The sequence below is a fragment of the Pogoniulus pusillus genome, chromosome 41 (assembly GCF_015220805.1).
Source record: "Pogoniulus pusillus isolate bPogPus1 chromosome 41, bPogPus1.pri, whole genome shotgun sequence".
In the NCBI taxonomy this organism is placed as follows: domain Eukaryota; kingdom Metazoa; phylum Chordata; class Aves; order Piciformes; family Lybiidae; genus Pogoniulus; species Pogoniulus pusillus.
The window spans coordinates 6,476,460-6,494,285 of NC_087304.1; the positions used below are offsets into that span (position 1 = coordinate 6,476,460).

At 57.7% G+C, this 17,826-nt stretch overlaps 1 protein-coding gene across 1 annotated transcript in view; it reads left to right on the forward strand.

Annotated features, from left to right (window-relative positions):
* The window catches only part of EFNA2 (ephrin A2), a 69,842-nt gene that overhangs the window by 41,165 nt on the left and 10,851 nt on the right, over positions 1-17,826 (forward strand). Inside the window, exons 2-3 of the mRNA XM_064175274.1 lie at positions 15,279-15,568; positions 17,458-17,523. Of these exons, the coding sequence (XP_064031344.1) occupies positions 15,279-15,568; positions 17,458-17,523 (356 nt within the window). The remainder of the gene's footprint in view (positions 1-15,278; positions 15,569-17,457; positions 17,524-17,826) is intronic.

A 17,826-nucleotide genomic window follows, 5' to 3' on the forward strand; every position in this document is an offset into this window, starting at 1 on the left:
GTCATTCCCTCTTGTCTTACTACTTGTTCCTTGGGAGCCCTTTCAGGGCATTGAGTCCAAGCAGTGACCCAACACTGCCTGCTCACCACTGAACCACTGCCCTCAGCACATCTCCATGGCTTTGGGACCCCTTCAGGCATGGGGACTCCACCACTGCCCTGGGCAGCCTGGGCCAGGCCTGGACAGCTCTTTGGGGCCAGAAATTGTTCCTATTATTTACAGCAACTTCGAGCTTTGGCTATTCCTGTGCCCCCCCCAAGAACAAATCCAGCTGACACCTGTAGGGAAAAATTCTTTGCTGTGAGAGTGGCCAAGGCTTGGCAGAGGCTGCCCAGCGAGGTGGTGGAGTTCTCACCCCTGGAGGTGCTCAAGAACCCTGCGCGGCTGTGGCACTCGTGGGCAGGGTTTAGTTGCCATGGAGGTGTTGGGTAGGAGGTTGAACTCGATGCTCTCAGAGCTCTTTTCCAACCCAGCCAATTCAACGAGCCTCTGATTCTATTTTCCAGACAAGTGAGTAACCTTGTGAGCACAAGGAATAATCCTGTCTGCTCCGTGCTGGCACCGCAGGAGCAGCCTGTGGGATCCATCCAGCCGGATCCTGTCTCCTTCATGCTGCGCTGGGTCATCAGCGGCTCCCAGCTCCTCAGCGCTGGTGTTAAAAGCTCTGCTCCTCTGCTCGGGGCCGCTCCCAGGCACGTCTGCTGCTGCTGCACGCTGCAGCTTCCCTCCTACCAGGTGCAGGGCTGGGAAGGGATCTCCCAAAGCAAGGAGGCAACATCCACGGCATGTTCCCGGTCCTGGAGGGCAGCCTGGAGCCCTGCGAGGCTCAGCAGCTTTGGTCCTTTCCTGAAAGGCTTTTAGGCTTTTTTTCAACTTCTTGGCTCTGGTTTGTTTTTTTCCCACTTCCCTTTTTCTTTCCTTGCAAACACTTGAAAGGTTCCATCCCTCCCCCCTCCACCTTCCCAGCAGCTCTCCCTTGCTCTCCTCCCCCCGCCCGCCCCCCCCCACCCCCCCCCCTTTTACTCCGTGGTGCCAGAGCGGTGCCTACGTTTGGCTTTCCCTTTGCTTTGTGCAGCTTCCCAGAGCTAGAGGTGGGGAGAGATGGAGCCTGAGCTTTCAACCTGCAAAAGCTTTGGGGTGCCCATGGGTGCCCTCTTGGGGAGCCCTGCAGATGTGTGAGCCCTGCCATGGGCTAAGGGCATCAGAAAGGGATGCCAGCTCTACAGTGAGATGCCAGCTCAGCAATGGGGTGCCAGACCTGCAATGGGGTCCTGGCTCCAAAGTGGCACCCTAGCTCTGCAATGGGATAGTGGCCCCAGAGGGGCACCCCAGCTCTACAGTGGGGTGTCAGCCCTGAAATGGGGTGCTAGTCCCCACATGAGGTGCCAGCTCTGCAATGGGGTGCCAGGTGTGCATTGGAGTACCTGCCCCAGAATGGGGAGCCAGCCCTGCAGTGGGGTGCCAGCCCCATAGTGGGATAGCAGCCCCACAGTGGAACCCCTGGCACTGCAGTGGGGTAGCAGCCCCAGCCTGGTGCCAGCTGCCCATGGTGTCCCATTCATCCATGAATGCCTTTGGGAAGAGCTCTTCCATCCAAGTGCTTTTGTCTCTTCCCTGGTGCACCCCAAATGGGTTCTGCCCCCACGTTCATCAGCTGGGCACACCTTGTGGTCTGGAGAGCATTTTGGGGGGTGAGTGCCTGGGTCTGCCCCACCAAACAGCAAGGGCACCCCTGGCATCGTATGGGCTGTGCCATAGGACCGTTTATGGCACCAGTGTGGTGGGAAACTCCTTGGACATGCCAGGGGGCATCTGTGGGCCCTGGCACTGGTGCTCTGCTGCCAGGCTGGGCAGGTTGGAGCTTGCATTTAACCAAACTTGGTTTTCTTCTTCTAAAGCTTCCCTTGGCCTGGGGAGGGGGAGATGAAGTGGCACCTACTGCTCTTTGGTGGCAAAGCCAAAGCCTGGCAGCCTGGCAGAAGGGCTCCCAGCACCTTCTGCTGCATCCACTCTGCAGCTTCTGGGCAGGGGCTCTGCTCCTCTTTGGTAGCATCTCAGGGTGGGTATGGATCTATTTGGAGGCAAGATGCCCCCTCCCTGAGCTCAGCAGGCACTGGCAAAGGTGTATGCCCCCTCCCTGAGCTCAGCAGCCACTGGCAAAGGTGTATGCCCCCTCCCTGAGCTCGGCAGCCACTGGCAAAGGTGTATGCCCCCTCCCTGAGCTCAGCAGGCACTGGCAAAGGTGTATGCCCCCTCCCTGAGCTCGGCTGCCACTGGCAAAGGTGTATGCCCCCTCCCTGAGCTCGGCTGCCACTGGCAAAGGTATTTTGCAGGCTGGAGCTTGCATTTAACCAAATTTTGTTTTCTTCTCCCTTATAAAAGCCTCCTTTGGCCTGGGGGGGAGATGAAGTGGCAACTGCTGCTCTTTATCTACGTCTCCAAACAGGCTGAAATAATAGCTCGGGGTGTACCCATTCATCTCCACGTCCCCCTGCTCGTCGTGCATCCCATCTCGTCCCACTCTGTCACCCGGGCCTGTAATATTCCCCACATCTCCCTACAGCAAAGGGGGGGTGGGGGTGGGAAAAAAAAGGATGCCAATAAAGTGTAAATGGGGGAGTGTTAGCTGCGGAGCATAATGATGGCAATTTAGATGCCAGCCGTAATTTCCCCGCCGTTGCCCCAGGTAACAGGAGCTGTTGTCTCCGGTGGGAGCGCGGCCGAGGCAGCGCAGGGACCAGGTTAGCGCCGCTCTCCCGCGGCTCCGCGCTGCCGCGGAGGGATTTCTGCTGTCAGTGCTCCTAAAGGGGAAATGGTCACAAATGGAGGAGCAAGCCCTGGGGGGAGGGAGAAACTGAGCCAGGATTGGGGTTTTTTTTGGGGGAGGGAGAGCGGCTTGCAGCGTCCCTGGCATAAGGGCTCGGTGGGTTGCTGGAGGGTCCTCAGGGTTCAGCCCATAGTAGGGCAGTTGTGTCCCACCGAGGGCATGGCAGCTGTTGGCACGGGTGGGGCAATGAGGGCAGGTGGTGGTGTTCATCCCTTTCCCTATCCCTGTCCCCATCGGTGTCCCCATCCCCGTCCCTATCCTTGTTTCTTATCCTCACCCCTATCCCTATTTGTATTCCTATTCCTATCCCTATCCTTATTCCTGCCCCATCCCTGTCCCAGTTCTCTCCTCATTCCTGTCCCTATCCCTGTTTCCTGTCCCTGTCCCTATTCTTGTCCTCATTCCTGTCCCTATCCCTGTCCCAATCCTCTCCTCATCCTTGTCTCCATCCCTGTCCCTTTTCTTGTCTCCATCCCTGTCCCCACCTCTGTCCCTGTCCCCATCCCCAACTTCAAGGGTGCAGCCCTTGACACAGCACCTGCAGTGCTCAGGGTGGCACTCACAGCCCTTCAGGTGGCACCTGCAGCCCTCAGGGAGACAGACAGAGCCCTTGAAGTGGCACCTAGAGCCCAACTCACCCACCAGATTATTGGACAGTGGGCAGAGCACTCCAGCATCTGGGAATTTCCAGAGTGAACTGAATCCTGCCACTGCTGTCTTTGCCTTTTGGCTTATTCCTGCTGGATTTTCCTTGATGCTGCCTTTCTCCCTCTGCCAGGCTGCTCCCCGGTCCTGGTTGGGCCAATACCAGTCCCTGACCAGTGGTATCACCAGTGGCAGGACCAGCTGCCAGGTGCTGGTGCTGGGGGAGGAGCTCCCCAACTGGTTTTGCATGGGAATTTGCATACATTACCCAGTGTCCTGCACCCCCCAGTCCTGCCTGTGCCAGCCTGTGCTCCTGCCGCGTGCCCTGTCTCTGGGCAGCCGCACGGTGCCAGCGTGGCAGAGCTGGGGGCTTCTGATGCACCCCCAGAAAGCTCACTGGGAAAACAAAACTGCTTTCAGAGGAAGCAAATTTGGGGTTGATGGCAGAGCTGGCCTCGTGTCATGGGCATGGTGCCCACTCTGGAGCTGCCTGTGCCAGGGAGCTGCTGCTCAGTGATGTGGCTGATGGGATGTTGATGCCAAGGTCAAGCTGGGGCGTGCCAGGCTGGCCCTAGGACAAAGGAAACAAGTGTGTGTCAGAGCTGCCAGCGCTGGGCAGCTTGTGCAGCCTGCTCTGTGCCAGCTGCTGCTCGGCACGGCTGGTGCCATGGGGGCTTGGTGGGCTGCTGGGGGTCCTTAGGGCTCACCCCTTGCTAAAGCAGTTGTGTGACCCTCTCTAGCATCCCTGTCCCTATTCCTGTCCATATCACTGCCTTTATCCCTATCCCCATCCCTGTCTTTATCCCTATTCCTGTCCATAGGCCTGCCCTTATCCCTATCCCCATCCCTGTCTTTATCCCTATTCCTGTCCATAGGCCTGCCCTTATCCCTATCCCCATCCCTGTCTTTATCCCTATCCCCATTACTTTCCCCTCTCCCTCTCCCTTTCTGCATCCCCATCTCTGTCTCTATCCCTGTCCATATCCCTGCCTTTATACCTATCCCCATCCCACTCCCTATCTCTATCTCTTTCTGTGTCCCCATCTCTGTACATATCCCTGTCACCATCCCTCTCTCATTCCTACCTCTATCCCTGTCCATATCCCTGCCTTTATACCTATCCCCATCCCACTCCCTATCTCTTTCTGTATCCCCATCTCTGTCCATATCCCTGTCACCATCCCTCTCCCATTCCTACCTCTATCCCTGTCCATATCCCCATCTTTATCCCTGTCCTCATCCCTGTCCCTATCCCTGTCTGTATCTCTGTCCCCATCCCTATACCTATCCCTTTCTGTATCCCCATTCCTGACCCCATCCCTGTCCATATCCCTGTCTGTGTCCCTCTCCCTCTCCCCCTCTGTATCCCCATCCCCTCCCCGCCGCCGGCCCCGTTCGCGCCGCGCAGCTGCCGGCCGCACCGGGGCTGTCAGGCAGCATTAAGGCCACCGCGACCCGCGGTCGGAGGGAGCTGTCGCCGTCACTGCGATCACTGTAATCGAGCTGCTGAATATGGAGCTGTGCTCCCAGCTTTGTCGTCGAGATAAATATTGAGATTAAAGCTGTCAGGGCTGCCCAGGTGACAGTGACACCTCCCCTGCTGCTGTCACCCAGCGGCTCCCAGGGCTGGACGCGGCGCTGCCTGGCACCGCTGGCACCAGGGAGTCTGCCCTGACCCCAGACAGACTGGAACCCGCTGCCCCGGGGAGGTGGTGGAGTCTTTAGCCCTGGAGGTGTTGGGGAAAGCTGTGCTGAGCTATGTAACCCTTGGGGCACTGCCTGGTCCTGCGAGGGGGAGAGAGACACAAGCAGGCATTGTTCTGGGTTGATGCCCTCTGGGGTGGGGGAGTTGGAGGAGGAAGATACAAAGGGGAAACTGAGGCATGGCCACGGGAGTGAGGTTGCCCAGGGAGACTGTGGATGTTCCCTGCCTGGAGGTCTTCAAGGCCAGGTTGGATGAGTTAGAATCACAGAATCAGGCAGGGTTGGAAGAGACCACAAGGAGCAGCCAGTGCCAAGCCCCCTGCCATGCCCAGGGACACCCTACCCTAGAGCAGGCTGCCCACAGCCTCAGCCAGCCTGGCCTCAAACACCTCCAGCCATGGGGCCTCAGCCACCTCCCTGGGCAACCCCTGCCAGGCTCTCACCACTCTCCTGCTCAACAACTTCCTCCTCCCGGCCAGGCTGAGTCTCTCCCCAGCCCTCATGTAGCTCCCTTCAAACACTGAAAAGCTCCTCCAGGGTCTCCTCGAAGCCTTCTCTCTCCTCCAGGCTGCAGACCCCAACCTGTCCTCCCGGCAGAGCTTCTGCAGCCCTTCTCGCACCGTCCGCAAGCAGCCTGCGCCTCCGGGCGCCGTGCCCGGCTGGGAGCCCCCTCGGTGGTGCCAGTCCCTCCCCGGTGCCAGTCCCTCCCCGGTGCCAGTCCCTCCCCTCCCGCTCCTTCCTTCTTTATTTTTTTAATTAGCTGATTCGCTCTCTGGCACCGAAGGAGCCTTCGCGGCCGCCGCGCTCAGGAAACCTCATTAACACAGATCAAAAGGAGCTTTTAATGATTTATAAAGGTGCAGCAGTTTGGAGAAATTAAATAATTTAGGTGGTGTGTGTACGGCTGCTCCCTCAGGACCGCATTACAGCCTCTCCGTCAGCCGCAGCCCCAGCCCTGCTTCCCCCCGCCTCGTCACCGCCCTCCTCCTCTTCCTCCTCCCAGCTCTGCCCCGGGACCGCTGTCGCCGCCGCTGCTGCTGCCGCTGCCGCGCTGGGGATCCCGGAATAGAATCATAGCATCAGGCAGGTCTGGGAAGGACCACAAGGATCTAGAAGTCAGGGATCTGCTGAGCCATTCGGATCCTCACAAGTCATAGAATCGTAGAACCAGGCAGGGTTGGAAGGGAGCACAAGGAGCAGGCAGTGCCAACCCCTGCCATGCCCAGGGACACCCTACCCTAGAGCAGGCTGCCCACAGCCTCAGCCAGCCTGGCCTCAAACACCTCCAGCCATGGGGCCTCAACCACCTCCCTGGGCAACCCCTGCCAGGCTCTCACCACTCTCCTGCTCAACAACTTCCTCCTCACCTCCAGCCTCACTCTCCCCACCTCCAGCTTTGCTCCAACCCCCCCAGTCCTGTCACTCCCTGACTGCCTCAAAAGTCCCTCCCCAGCTTTTTTGGAGCCCCCTTCAGATCCTGGCAGGCCACAAGAAGGTCCCCTGGGAGCCTCCTCTGCTGCAGCCTGCACAGCCCCAACTCTTTCAGGCTGTGCTCACAGCAGAGCTGCTGCAGCCTCTGAGCATCCTCCTGGCCCTGCTCTGGACACTCTCCAGCATCTCCACAGCCCTCTTGGCCCAGGGGCTCCAGAGCTGGATGCAGGACTCCAGGTGGGGTCTGAGCAGAGCAGAGCAGAGGAGAATCACCTCCCTGGCCCTGCTGGCCACACTGCTGCTGCTGCAGCCCAGGCTCTGCTTGGCTCTCTGGGCTGCAGGTCCCTCTCCTCAGGGCTGCTCTCCAGCCTGGCACTGCCCAGCCTGGATTGGTGCTTGACATTGCCTCCAGCCAGTTGCAGAACCTTGCCCTTGGTCTTGTTGAACCTTCTGAGGTCGTCTTGTGCCCACCTCTGCAGCCTGCCCAGCTCCCTCTGGCTGGATCCTGCCCTCCAGCCTGGCTGCTGCACCACACAGCTTGGTGTGGGCAGCAAACCTGCTGAGGCTGCTCTCAGTGCCTCTGCTCATGGCACCCACAGAGATGTTGACCAAGACTGGTCCCAGGACTGATCCCTGAGGGACTCTGCTTGTCACTGGCCTGCCCTTGGCCATGGAGCCACTGACAGCCACTCTTTGGTGCTGCCATCAAGCCTGACCTCAGTGCCAGGCAAGGGCATGGAGCAGGTTGTCTTCAGTGCCAGCACACAGCACCTACAGGATGGCCAAGGGCTCAGGCCCAGCCAGCAGGGATTTAGGAAGGGCAGGTCCTGCCTGAACAACCTGAGCTCCTTTTGTGGTCAGGTTCCTGCCTGGTGCATGTGGGGCAGACTCTGGACAGAGTCTGCCTGGACTGCAGCAAAGCCTTTGGCACCTTCTGCCACAAGCAGCTCCTGGCACAGCTGGCAGCTCCTGGCTTGGACAGATTCACTCTGATATTGGTCAAGAACTGGCTGGAGAGCAGCCAGGGGCAGAAGAAGGGGACACTGCCTCAAGCTGTGCCAGGGCAGGGTGAGGCTGGATGTTGGGAGGAAGTTGTTGGCAGAGAGAGTGATAGGCGTTGGAATGGGCTGCCCAGGGAGGTGGTGGAGTGCCCATGGCTGGGGGTGTTGCAGCCAAGCCTGGCTGGGCACTGAGTGCCATGGGGTGGTGATTGAGCAGGGCTGGGGCTGGGTTGGGCTGTTTGAGCTTGGAGCTCTCTCCCAGCCTGCCTGATTCCATGGTTCTATGGCACTGGGACCAGCAGGTGCCCCCCATGCCCTGACAGCCCCCATCCAGCTCCCACCACTCCTGCCTTTGGCACCCCACAGGCTGGCTCTGGTCTGTGTGCCAGGGTGGTGCCAGCTCTCCAAGGAGTCTGAGAAGCAGTTGGGGCCACCCAGCTGAGCCATTCCCTGCGTGACCTCCATCACCAGCTAGGGGCATGCTGGGCCCCAGCTGAGCACCAGGACTGCAGAGAAAAGAGCCTGGAAGGCTGCAGGAAGGAGCCCTGGGGGATGTTTCTCCAGTGGGGAGACCATTCCCTACTACACCTCCTCCCCAGCCCCCCCAAGCGCCAGGGAGCTGCTTTTGTGCCTATTCCATGCCTCTTTCCCCCCCCTCCCTGGCAGGGGCTGACAGGGGCTGGCAGGGGCTGGCAGGGGCTGGCAGGGGCTGGCAGGTGGTGTTGGCACTGCCCGCTGGGGTGCTGAATTTTCATCAGGTTGTGTTTTAGAGGGTGAGGTTGGGGGCTGGGGTGGGGGGGGGGGGAGGTGTGGTGGTGGCTGTGGTGGGGAGGAGGCTGCTGTGTTTTATTTTGCTCTGTAATAGGCTTATTACTGCTGATCATGCTGTGACCATTTGAATGAAGGAGATTTGAGGAGATGAAAGCTTCAGGGAGATTTTAAGCATCTCAGCGCCTGGCCCCTTGCAAGGACCAGGTGCCCTTGGAGCTGGGTGACCTCCCCCCACCCCCCACCCCCATCCTCACATCCTCATCTCCAAGCAGCACCTTGGCCCACATTTCCCTCCTCACCTCACTTCCTCCACCCTGCCCCCTTCACCCCCCCCCCCACCCCAAAGCCTTTTCCAACCCCTTCCAGTGGTTCCAAAGCTCCTAATTTCCAGTCTCAATTTATTCATGGCCAGTTTAGACCCATTTGTTTATGTGCCAACAGTGTTCTTCAGCTTAAATAGCTCTTTTCCATCCATAATATCTCTCCCCCCAGCCCCCCCCTCCTCTATTTCAGCAATCATATCTCTTTTCAAGCTGTTCAGGAAAGAAAAAAGCTGAATTGTTTAACCCTTGGGACACTGCCTGGTCCTGCAGGGGGGAGAGAGACACAAGCAGGCATTGTTCTGGGTTGATGCTCTTTTGTGGGGAGGGCTGGAGGAGCAAGACACAAAGGGGAAACTGAGGCACAGCCTTGGGAGTAAGGGAACAGGTTGCCCAGGGAGGCTGTGGATGTTCCCTGCCTGGAGGTCTTCAAGGCCAGGTTGGAGGAGTTGCTGGTGGGAGGTGTCCCTGCCCGTGGCAGGGGCTTGGCTGATCTTGAAGCTCCCTTCCACCCCAACCCATTCTGTGATAAGAGTTGGGGCCTGCTGACCCCCAGGGGCTGGGGCTTGGGCATGGCAGGGTTGGCTCTGCCCCACAGGGGATGTGGTTCCCCAGGTGAGGATGGCTCCAGGTTTGCAGGATGGGCTCTGGGGCTGTGGTTTTTCTCCAGGAGGTGAGAACTTTGGAAGCCAACAGGCACTGGCAGAGGCTGCCCAGGGGGGTGGTGGAGTGTCCATCCCTGGAGGTGGGCAAGAAGGGTGTGGCCCTGGCACTTGGGGCCATGGTTTGGTGGCCACGGTGGGGTTGGGCTGATGATCAGACTGGATGAGCTTAGAGGACTCCAGCCCAAACAAGTGCATGGTTCTAGAAGGTGCCCACCCAAGGAGGGTATCCTGGCAAGGCCATGGTTTGTCCCTGGGGGGTTTCCACCATGAGAGCCCCCACGTGGAGGGGGCAGGGGAGGGACTGTAGAATGACAGAACTGTTTTGGTTGGAAGGGAGCATTAAGGTCAACAAGTCCAACCCCAGCAGTGCCAGGGCACTACCAACCCCTGGCCCTCAGCACCACATCTGGACTGCCTTGAGAGCCCTCTAGGGATGAGGACTCCATCACTGCCCTGGGCAGGCTGAGCCAGGTCTTGAGAACCCTCAAGGAGAAGAAATTGTTCCTCAGGTCCAACCTAAACCTCCCCTGGGGTAACTGGAGGTTGCTTCCCCTTGTCCTGTTGCTTGTTCTTAGGCAGAGGAGCCCAACCCCAACCTCCCTCCAGCCTCCTCTCAGACCTGCAGAGAGCAATGAGGTCTCAGCCTCCTCTTCTCCACACTACTCACCCCAGCTCCCTCAGCTGCTCCTCCCCAGCTCTGTTCTCCAGACCCTTACCCAGCTTTGTTGCCCTTCTCCAGCCCCCCAGTGCCCTTGTTGGAGTGAGGAGCCCAAAACTGAACCCAGGATTCGAGGTGTGGCCTCACCAGTGCCTAACACAATCACTTCTCTACACTGCTCACCCCTGCTCCCCCAGCAGCACCTCCCCAGCCCTCTGCTCCAGAGCCTCCTCCAGCAGCACCTCCCCAGCCCTCTGCTCCTGACCCTCTCCCCAGCAGCACCTCCCCAGCCCTCTGCTCCTGACCCCTCCCCCAGCAGCACCTCCCCAGCCCTCTGCTCCTGACCCTCTCCCCAGCAGCACCTCCCCAGCCCTCTGCTCCTGACCCTCTCCCCAGCAGCACCTCCCCAGCCCTCTGCTCCTGACCCCTCCCCAGCTTCGTTGTCCTTCTCTGGACCTGCTCCACCCCCTCCATGCCCTTCTTGTAGCGAGTGGCACAAATCTGACCCCAGGATTTGAGCTGCGGCAGGGCAGGGTTAGGGGCACAGTCCCTGCACAAGCCTTGGGGGCGAGCGAAGGCACCGAGCAGGCTGCGGAGTGCCCGGCCCCGAGCGGAGCGGCCGCGGGGGCTGTCAGGCAGCGCTAACGGTAACGAATGCCCCTAATGAAGCACCCAATTAGGCAGGATCCCGGCGCTAATGGTAGCTGACAGAGCTGCGAGCTGCGGGCAGTCAGTTGTCAAGTGGAGCATCCCGGCGGGGCGAGGCTGGCGCCGCTGCCATCCGTCTCTGTCAGGGAAAAAGCGCTGTGCCCACCTCGCCCCCTTTGGTGGTGCCCGGGATCCGTGCCCCTTCAGCGGGGCGCTGCTGGCCGTGGTGGGCGCTGGCATCAGCCTCAGCGATGGTATCAGCCCCATCCCGTGGCATGGTGCCTGGTGAAGGCATCAGCCCATTGCTGCTTCAGGTCTTGGCAGAGGCTGCCCAGGGAGGTGGTGGAGTGCCCAGCCCTGGAGGTGGTCAAGAAAGGTGTGGCCATGGCACTTGGGGCCATGGCTTGGTGCCCAGGGTGGGGTTGGGTTGCTGGTTGGGTTTGAGGGCATTTCCAACTCAAACCATTCTCTTATTCTATGGTTCTATGATCCCTTGGCATCAGCCTTGGTAATGGCATCAGCCCATTCCTGTGGCATCAGCCCCATGCCATGGCATCGTCTCTGGTGAAGGCATCAGCCCATTGCCATGGCATTGGTCCCAGTGATGGCATCAGCCCTTTCCCATGGCATTATGCTTGGTGAAGGCATCAGCCCATTGGCACCACTGCTGGCATCTCTCCAGTGAGCCCAGAACCCACCACAGACCTGGGCACCATCCCTACAGCCCCTCCCGAGACCGAGGCAACCCTTCCCAGCAGCCCATTCCTCAGCTCCTGCCATTTACTTCCTCCCTCCTCCCTCCTCCTTCCTCCCTCCTCCCTTTACCCTCTCCCTCCTCCCTCCTCCTTCCTCCCTCCACCTCTCTCCTTCTTCCTCCCTCCTCCCTCCTCCTCCCTCCTTCCTCCCTCTTCCCTTTTCCCTCTCCCTCCTCCCTCTCCCTCCTCCTTCTTCCTTCCTCCCTCTTCCTCCCTCTTCCTCCCTCCTCCTTCCTCCTTCCTCCCTCTCCCTCTCCCTCTTCCCTCCTCCTTCCTCCCTCCTCCCTTCTCCCTCTCCCCCTTATCACCACTTTCATTATCCCCAAACAGATGTGTTCTAACTCCCCGGAGCCCTCCTGCTCCCTTCACCTTTCCTGCCCCTTTAAAACCCATCATTAAAATAAATACTTCATTTCCAGATGAAAGGCAGAGAAGGAGAGGGAGGGGGCGGGGGGGGTGTTGGGTGTTCGTTTTACTTTCGGGGGGGTGGAAGAGGTTTTTGAATGGTTTTATTGCCGATTGTTCTTGTTTTCTCTACCTTTGAAAGTTATTTCCCTCCCCCCCCCCCCCCCCCCCCCAATAAACCTCAACCCTTTGCATGAATTGTACATTTTTTTGGGCTGTTACCTTGCCAGGGGCAGGGTTGGCACAAGGCAAGGGAAGGAGAAAGAAAGAGAGAGAGAAAGAGAGAGGCAAACTCTGCTCCTTAATTAGTGCTGGTCCCTGTGTGATCAGAGTTGCTTATGAAGCAGGTAATGAGCTGCGGGGGGGAGGGGGGGAGGGGGCTGGGGGGTGGGGGTGTGGCTGCCACCCCTTGGCTGCTCCAGAGAGGCTGCAAGATCAGCTTTGCCCACCCCCAGTTGCCTCCCATCTTCTTTTTTTGGGGTGTTTGGGCACCTTCTGGGGCACCTTTCAGCTTCAGACCTCAGCTGTTGTAGGGATGGATCTTGGGGCACTTCATGTGATGAGTTTGTGCCAGTCTCAGCCTGTCTGTGTTACTGCTGGGGACTCAGGTGGGCACAGAGGGTGCTGGGGAGCCCACAGAGATGCTGCTTTGGGGTGGCTGAGGTGGTCCTGGGTCCCTGTGCCCATCTCACTCAGTCCTACACAGACCCCTCCCAAGTGCCACTCCAGAGCCATGCCACAGGGACACTTGAGCTGCTCCTCAGGGTCTGGGGGTGCAGGAGCTGTGTGGCACTGCCCACCCCACATCATGCCAAGGTCAGGGGGCCCATGGGGGGTGGGGTCCTGCCACAGGAGCCTCAAATTCATCAGCAAAAGGAATGTGCTGGGGTGGGGGGAGGAGGCCAAGCTGCCAGGCTGGCTCCTGGAGCAGCTGCTGGCATTTCCTGGTGAGCTCTGGTGATGGCAGGACCAGCAGAGCTGGGGTCTGCAGCGTGCCCCAGTGAGGGGGCTGTGGTTGTGCCAACGTGCCCCAGTGGGGTGCACCTTGGTGCTGGGGGTGGGCTGCAGGGGGCTTCCCGAGGGGCTGGCCTTGGGGTGGCTGCCAGGTGGGATCTGCTGGCATGTGCCAGGGTTCTCCAGAGCCACTAATCCTTTAATCTCTCAGATAAGCAGTGCCAGAAAGGGAAGTGACACCAGGGTGGCAGCCAGGGGCTGGGGCAATGCCAGAGCTGCCAATGCCAACAGTGATCTTTGTGGGGCTCACTGCCAAGTGGTGCTGTTTGTTGGATGTAAATCAGAGAGGCACTGGCACCCTCTTGGCTGCTGGAGGTGCTGGGGTGGGGTGGGCAGGGAACTGGGGTAACTGGGCAGGGAACTGGGGTGCCAGGCTGTGCTGGGCCAGATCAAGGCAAGATTTTGGTGTGCCAAGGGCTGTTGGCATTGCCATGATGGCATGTGAGGATTTGCAGCCTTGCTGGTTTTGAAGGGTGGTCAGGGATGGGCAGAGGCTGCCCAGGGAGGTGGTGGAGATGCTCAAGAAAGGTGTGGCCTTGGCACTTGGGCAGCCAAGGTGGGCACTTGGCACTTGGGCAGCTTTCGTAGGCAGGGGCTAGGCTGGGTTGCTGCTTGGCCTGCATGACCTGGGAGGACTTTTCCTACATGGACCTTTCAACCTCGTGACCTTCCAGTGTTTGAAGGGGCTGCAGGAGGGCTGGGGAGGGACTATTGAGAAGGTCTTGGAATGAGAGGAGGAGGAGGGGGAATGGGTTTGAAGTGGCAGAGGAGAGACTGAAAGTGGATGTTAGGAAGAAGTTGTTTGCTGTGAGGGTGGTGAGACACTGGCACAGGTTGCCCAGGGAGGTTGTGGAGCACAGAATGGGAGCTTCTGTGCTCCACAGCCTCCCTGGAGATGCTCAGGACCAGGTTGGATGAGGCCTTGTGTGATGTCTTCAGCAGGAGGTGTCCCTGCCTATGGGGGTGGGGGTGTGTGTGTGGTTGGAACTGGCTGAGCTTTGAGGTCCCTTTGAACCTAAACCATTCTATGATTTGATGAATCCTTGTGGCCTCCTTCCAGCCCTGACTGATGCAATGGTTCTATGATCCACTGAATCCTTTTGGTCCCTTCCAGCCCTGACTGATGCAATGGTTCTATGATCCACTGAATCCTTTTGGTCCCTTCCCACCCTGGCTGATTCTAGGATTCAATAACTCAATGATTCAATAATTCAATGACTCAATGATTCAATGAATTCTTCCCACCCTGGCTGATTCAATGATCCAATGATTCTATGATTCAATGACTCAATGACTCAATAATTCAATGATTCAATGACTCAATGACTCAATAATTCAATCATTCAATCATTCAATGACTCAAAGATTCAATGACTCAGTGACTCAATGACTAAGTGGCTCAATGACTCAGTGGCTCAATGACTCAGTGATCCAATGACTCAGTGACTGAGTGACTCAATGTCTCAATGACTCAATGATCCAATGATTCAGTGATTCAATGACTCAATGATTCAATGTCTCAATAACTCAATGTCTCAATGACTCGATGGCTCAATGACTCAATGATCCAATGATTCAATGTCTCAATGACTCAATGTCTCAATGGCTCAATGATCCAATGATTCAATGTCTCAATGACTCAATGTCTCAATGACTCCATGACTCAATGATCCAATGTCTCAGTGACTCAATGTCTCAATGACTCAATGACTCAATGTCTCAATGTCTCAATGACTCCATGACTCAATGATCCAATGTCTCAATGACTCAATGACTCAATGACTCAATGACTCCATGACTCAATGATCCAATGACTCAATGTCTCAATGACTCAATGATCCAATGATTCAATGTCTCAATGACTCAATGACTCAATGTCTCAATGGCTCAATGATCCAATGTCTCAATGACTCAATGACTCAATGTCTCAATGACTCCATGACTCAGTGTCTCAATGACTCCATGATCCAATGATTCAATGACTCAGTGACTCAGTGACTCAGTGACTCAATGTCTCAATGACTCCATGACTCGATATCTCAATGACTCCATGACTCAATGACTCAATGATCCAATGATCCAATGTCTCAATGACTCAATGTCTCAATGACTCCATGACTCGATGTCTCAATGACTCCATGACTCAGTGTCTCAATGACTCCATGATCCAATGATTCAATGACTCAGTGACTCAGTGACTCAATGTCTCAATGACTCCATGACTCGATGTCTCAATGACTCCATGACTCAATGACTCAATGATCCAATGATCCAATGTCTCAATGACTCGATGTCTCAATGACTCCATGACTCAATGTCTCAATAACTCCATGACTCAGTGTCTCAGTGTCTCAATGTCTCAACCATTCACCGAACCCTTGTGGCCTCCTCCCAGCCCTGACTGATTCCTGAACCCCTCCCCCTCTGCTGGCAGGTTTCACCGCGGGGACTACACGGTGGAGGTGAGCATCAACGACTACCTGGACATCTACTGCCCGCACTACGAGGAGCCGCTGCCCGAGCGCATGGAGCGCTACATCCTCTACATGGTCAACTTCGAGGGGCACTCCTCCTGCGACCACCGGCAGCGCGGCTTCAAGCGCTGGGAGTGCAACCGCCCCGACGCGCCCAGCGGCCCCCTCAAGTTCTCCGAGAAGTTCCAGCTCTTCACCCCCTTCTCGCTGGGCTTCGAGTTCAGACCCGGCCACGAGTACTACTACATCTGTGAGTCGTCGGCCCCAGGGCCTCCCCTCCCCCCACCAGGGCAGGTTCCGCGCAGAGTCGGTGGCAGGAGCTTAGAGGGTGGAAGGGGAGGTCGGAGGTGATTGAGTGCAGCCTTCCCTGGCAGGAGCTTAGAGGGTGGAAGGGGAGTTCAGAGGTGACTGAGTGCAGCCTTCCCTGGCAGGAGCTTAGAGGGTGGAAGGGGAGTTCAGAGGTGACTGAGTGCAACCTTCCCTAGCAGGAGCTTAGAAGGTGGAAGGGGAGTTCAGAGGTGACTGAGTGCAACCTTCCCTGGCAGGAGCTTAGAGGGTGGAAGGGGAGTTCAGAGGTGACTGAGTGCAACCCTCCCTGGCAGGAGCTTAGAGGGTGGAAGGGGAGTTCAGAGGTGACTGAGTGCAACCTTCCCTGACAAGAACCTTAGGGGCTGGAAGGGAACTTCAGAGGTGATTGAGTGCAGCCTTCCCTGGCAAGAACCTTAGAGGTGCTGGTTGCACTGAGTCATCTTGGAGACCTTCTCCAACCTTAATGATCTCTGATCCTCAAAGTAAAGTGGTCCAAAAGTGGCACTTGAGGCCATGCTTTGGTGATCATGGGGGTTCTGGGCTGAAGGTTGGACTGGATCACCTTGGAGACCTTTTCTAAGCCAAGCAATTCTCTGGTCCTCAAAGTAAAGTGGTCCAAAAGTGGCACTTGGGGCCATGGTTTGGTGTCCATGGAGGTTCTGGGCTGCTGCTTGGGCTGGATGCTCTTAGAAGGCTTTTCCAACCCCAGCAGTTCTGAGTCCCTCTGACACCTCAACAGCCTCTGCAGCCAGCCCTGGGCTTATCTTCCCCTTCTTACTTCTCTCCCTTTGTTTCTTCCCCTCCTCCCTTTCCTCAAGCAGCTGTTTGTAGCCCACTCCATTTGTTCCTTTTATCTCTATTGAATTACCATCCCGACCCTCCCCTCTCCTCCCTCTCCCCCTCTTCAGTGTCACTGGTGAGTGGCTGCAGACATCACTTTGCTCCCTTCCAACTCTCCTCTCCCCCTCCCCCCCCCTTCCCTTCCAGCTCTGCTCTGGTTTGTTTAGTTTGGATTTGGTTTTAGTGTGGTCGTCAGGAGCTGGCAGCAGACTGAGGGGGTCCGGGGGGGAGGCTGCTGATGCCCTTAGAATTCCTCTCATGTGGAACATTGGAAGTTAGCCTCTGTGAGGAGCCCTCTTGAGCACAGAAATCACCTCCAGTGCCAGCCTGAGGCATGGAACAACCTCAGCCTCCCTGGCATGGCTGCTGGGTGGTGCCCACTGCTGGGTCGAGGGCACTGGAGAGGCCTGAGGATGGAGATGGGAGAAGGGCTTGAGGATGGAGATGGGGAATGGGGGTGCTGAGGGGGGTGAGTGGGCACAGGGTGGCATGGCACAGCGTGGCACGGTGTGGCACGGCACAGTATGTGTGGTGTGGCACGGGATGGCATGTGGTGACACTGTGATGTGGCATGGCACAGTGTGATGTGGCATGGCCACGGCATGACACAGTATGATATGGTGTGGCACAATGTGATCTGGCGTGGCATGGCATGGCACAAGCTGGTGTTGCATGGCATGACATGGCACAGCATGATGTGTGGTGGCTTTTAAGGTTTGGTGCCACCGTGAGCTGGACAAACTCAGAGTGGGGCTGAAACCCACACACCCACCTAGCTTGGACCCCTCCCCCCCCAAACCCCAGTCTGGAGCTGTACCATTGGCTGCCACCAGCCTCTTCCCCACCCTCTTGCTGGCACCACAGAGGTCACCTCATGGCCCCAGGCTTTGTGGGGGGGCCCAAATCGGGCCATGGTGGGTACCCAGCCCCCGTGTGTGTGCCCTCCCCCAGTCTTAACCCTTTCTTCTCCCCCTTTGTGCCTCTTCACAGCTGCATCCCCCCCGAACCTGGTGGACAAGCACTGCCTGAAGCTGAAGGTTTATGTTCGACCAACAAGTAAGTGCTTGGGAGGGGGAAGGAACCCTGGGGGCTTATTTTGGTGGTCCCTAAGTGAGTGGGCACCAGGCAGGTGCCAGTGAGGGGCACAGGACCCTTGTGGGTGCCCCCAGCCCTGGCACGGGTGGGAGATGGCTGAGACGTTTGGGGGTGAAGTTCAAATTGGGAGTGGGCAGGAGGTAGGGGAGGGCTGGGCGGGGGATCGATTGCTAATATTTGTGGTGTCTGCTCCAGCGAGGAAAGCCTCAAAGCAGCCCCCAAACCCCCCCAGGGGATCGTTTGCTTCTGCGCTGAGCAAACAGC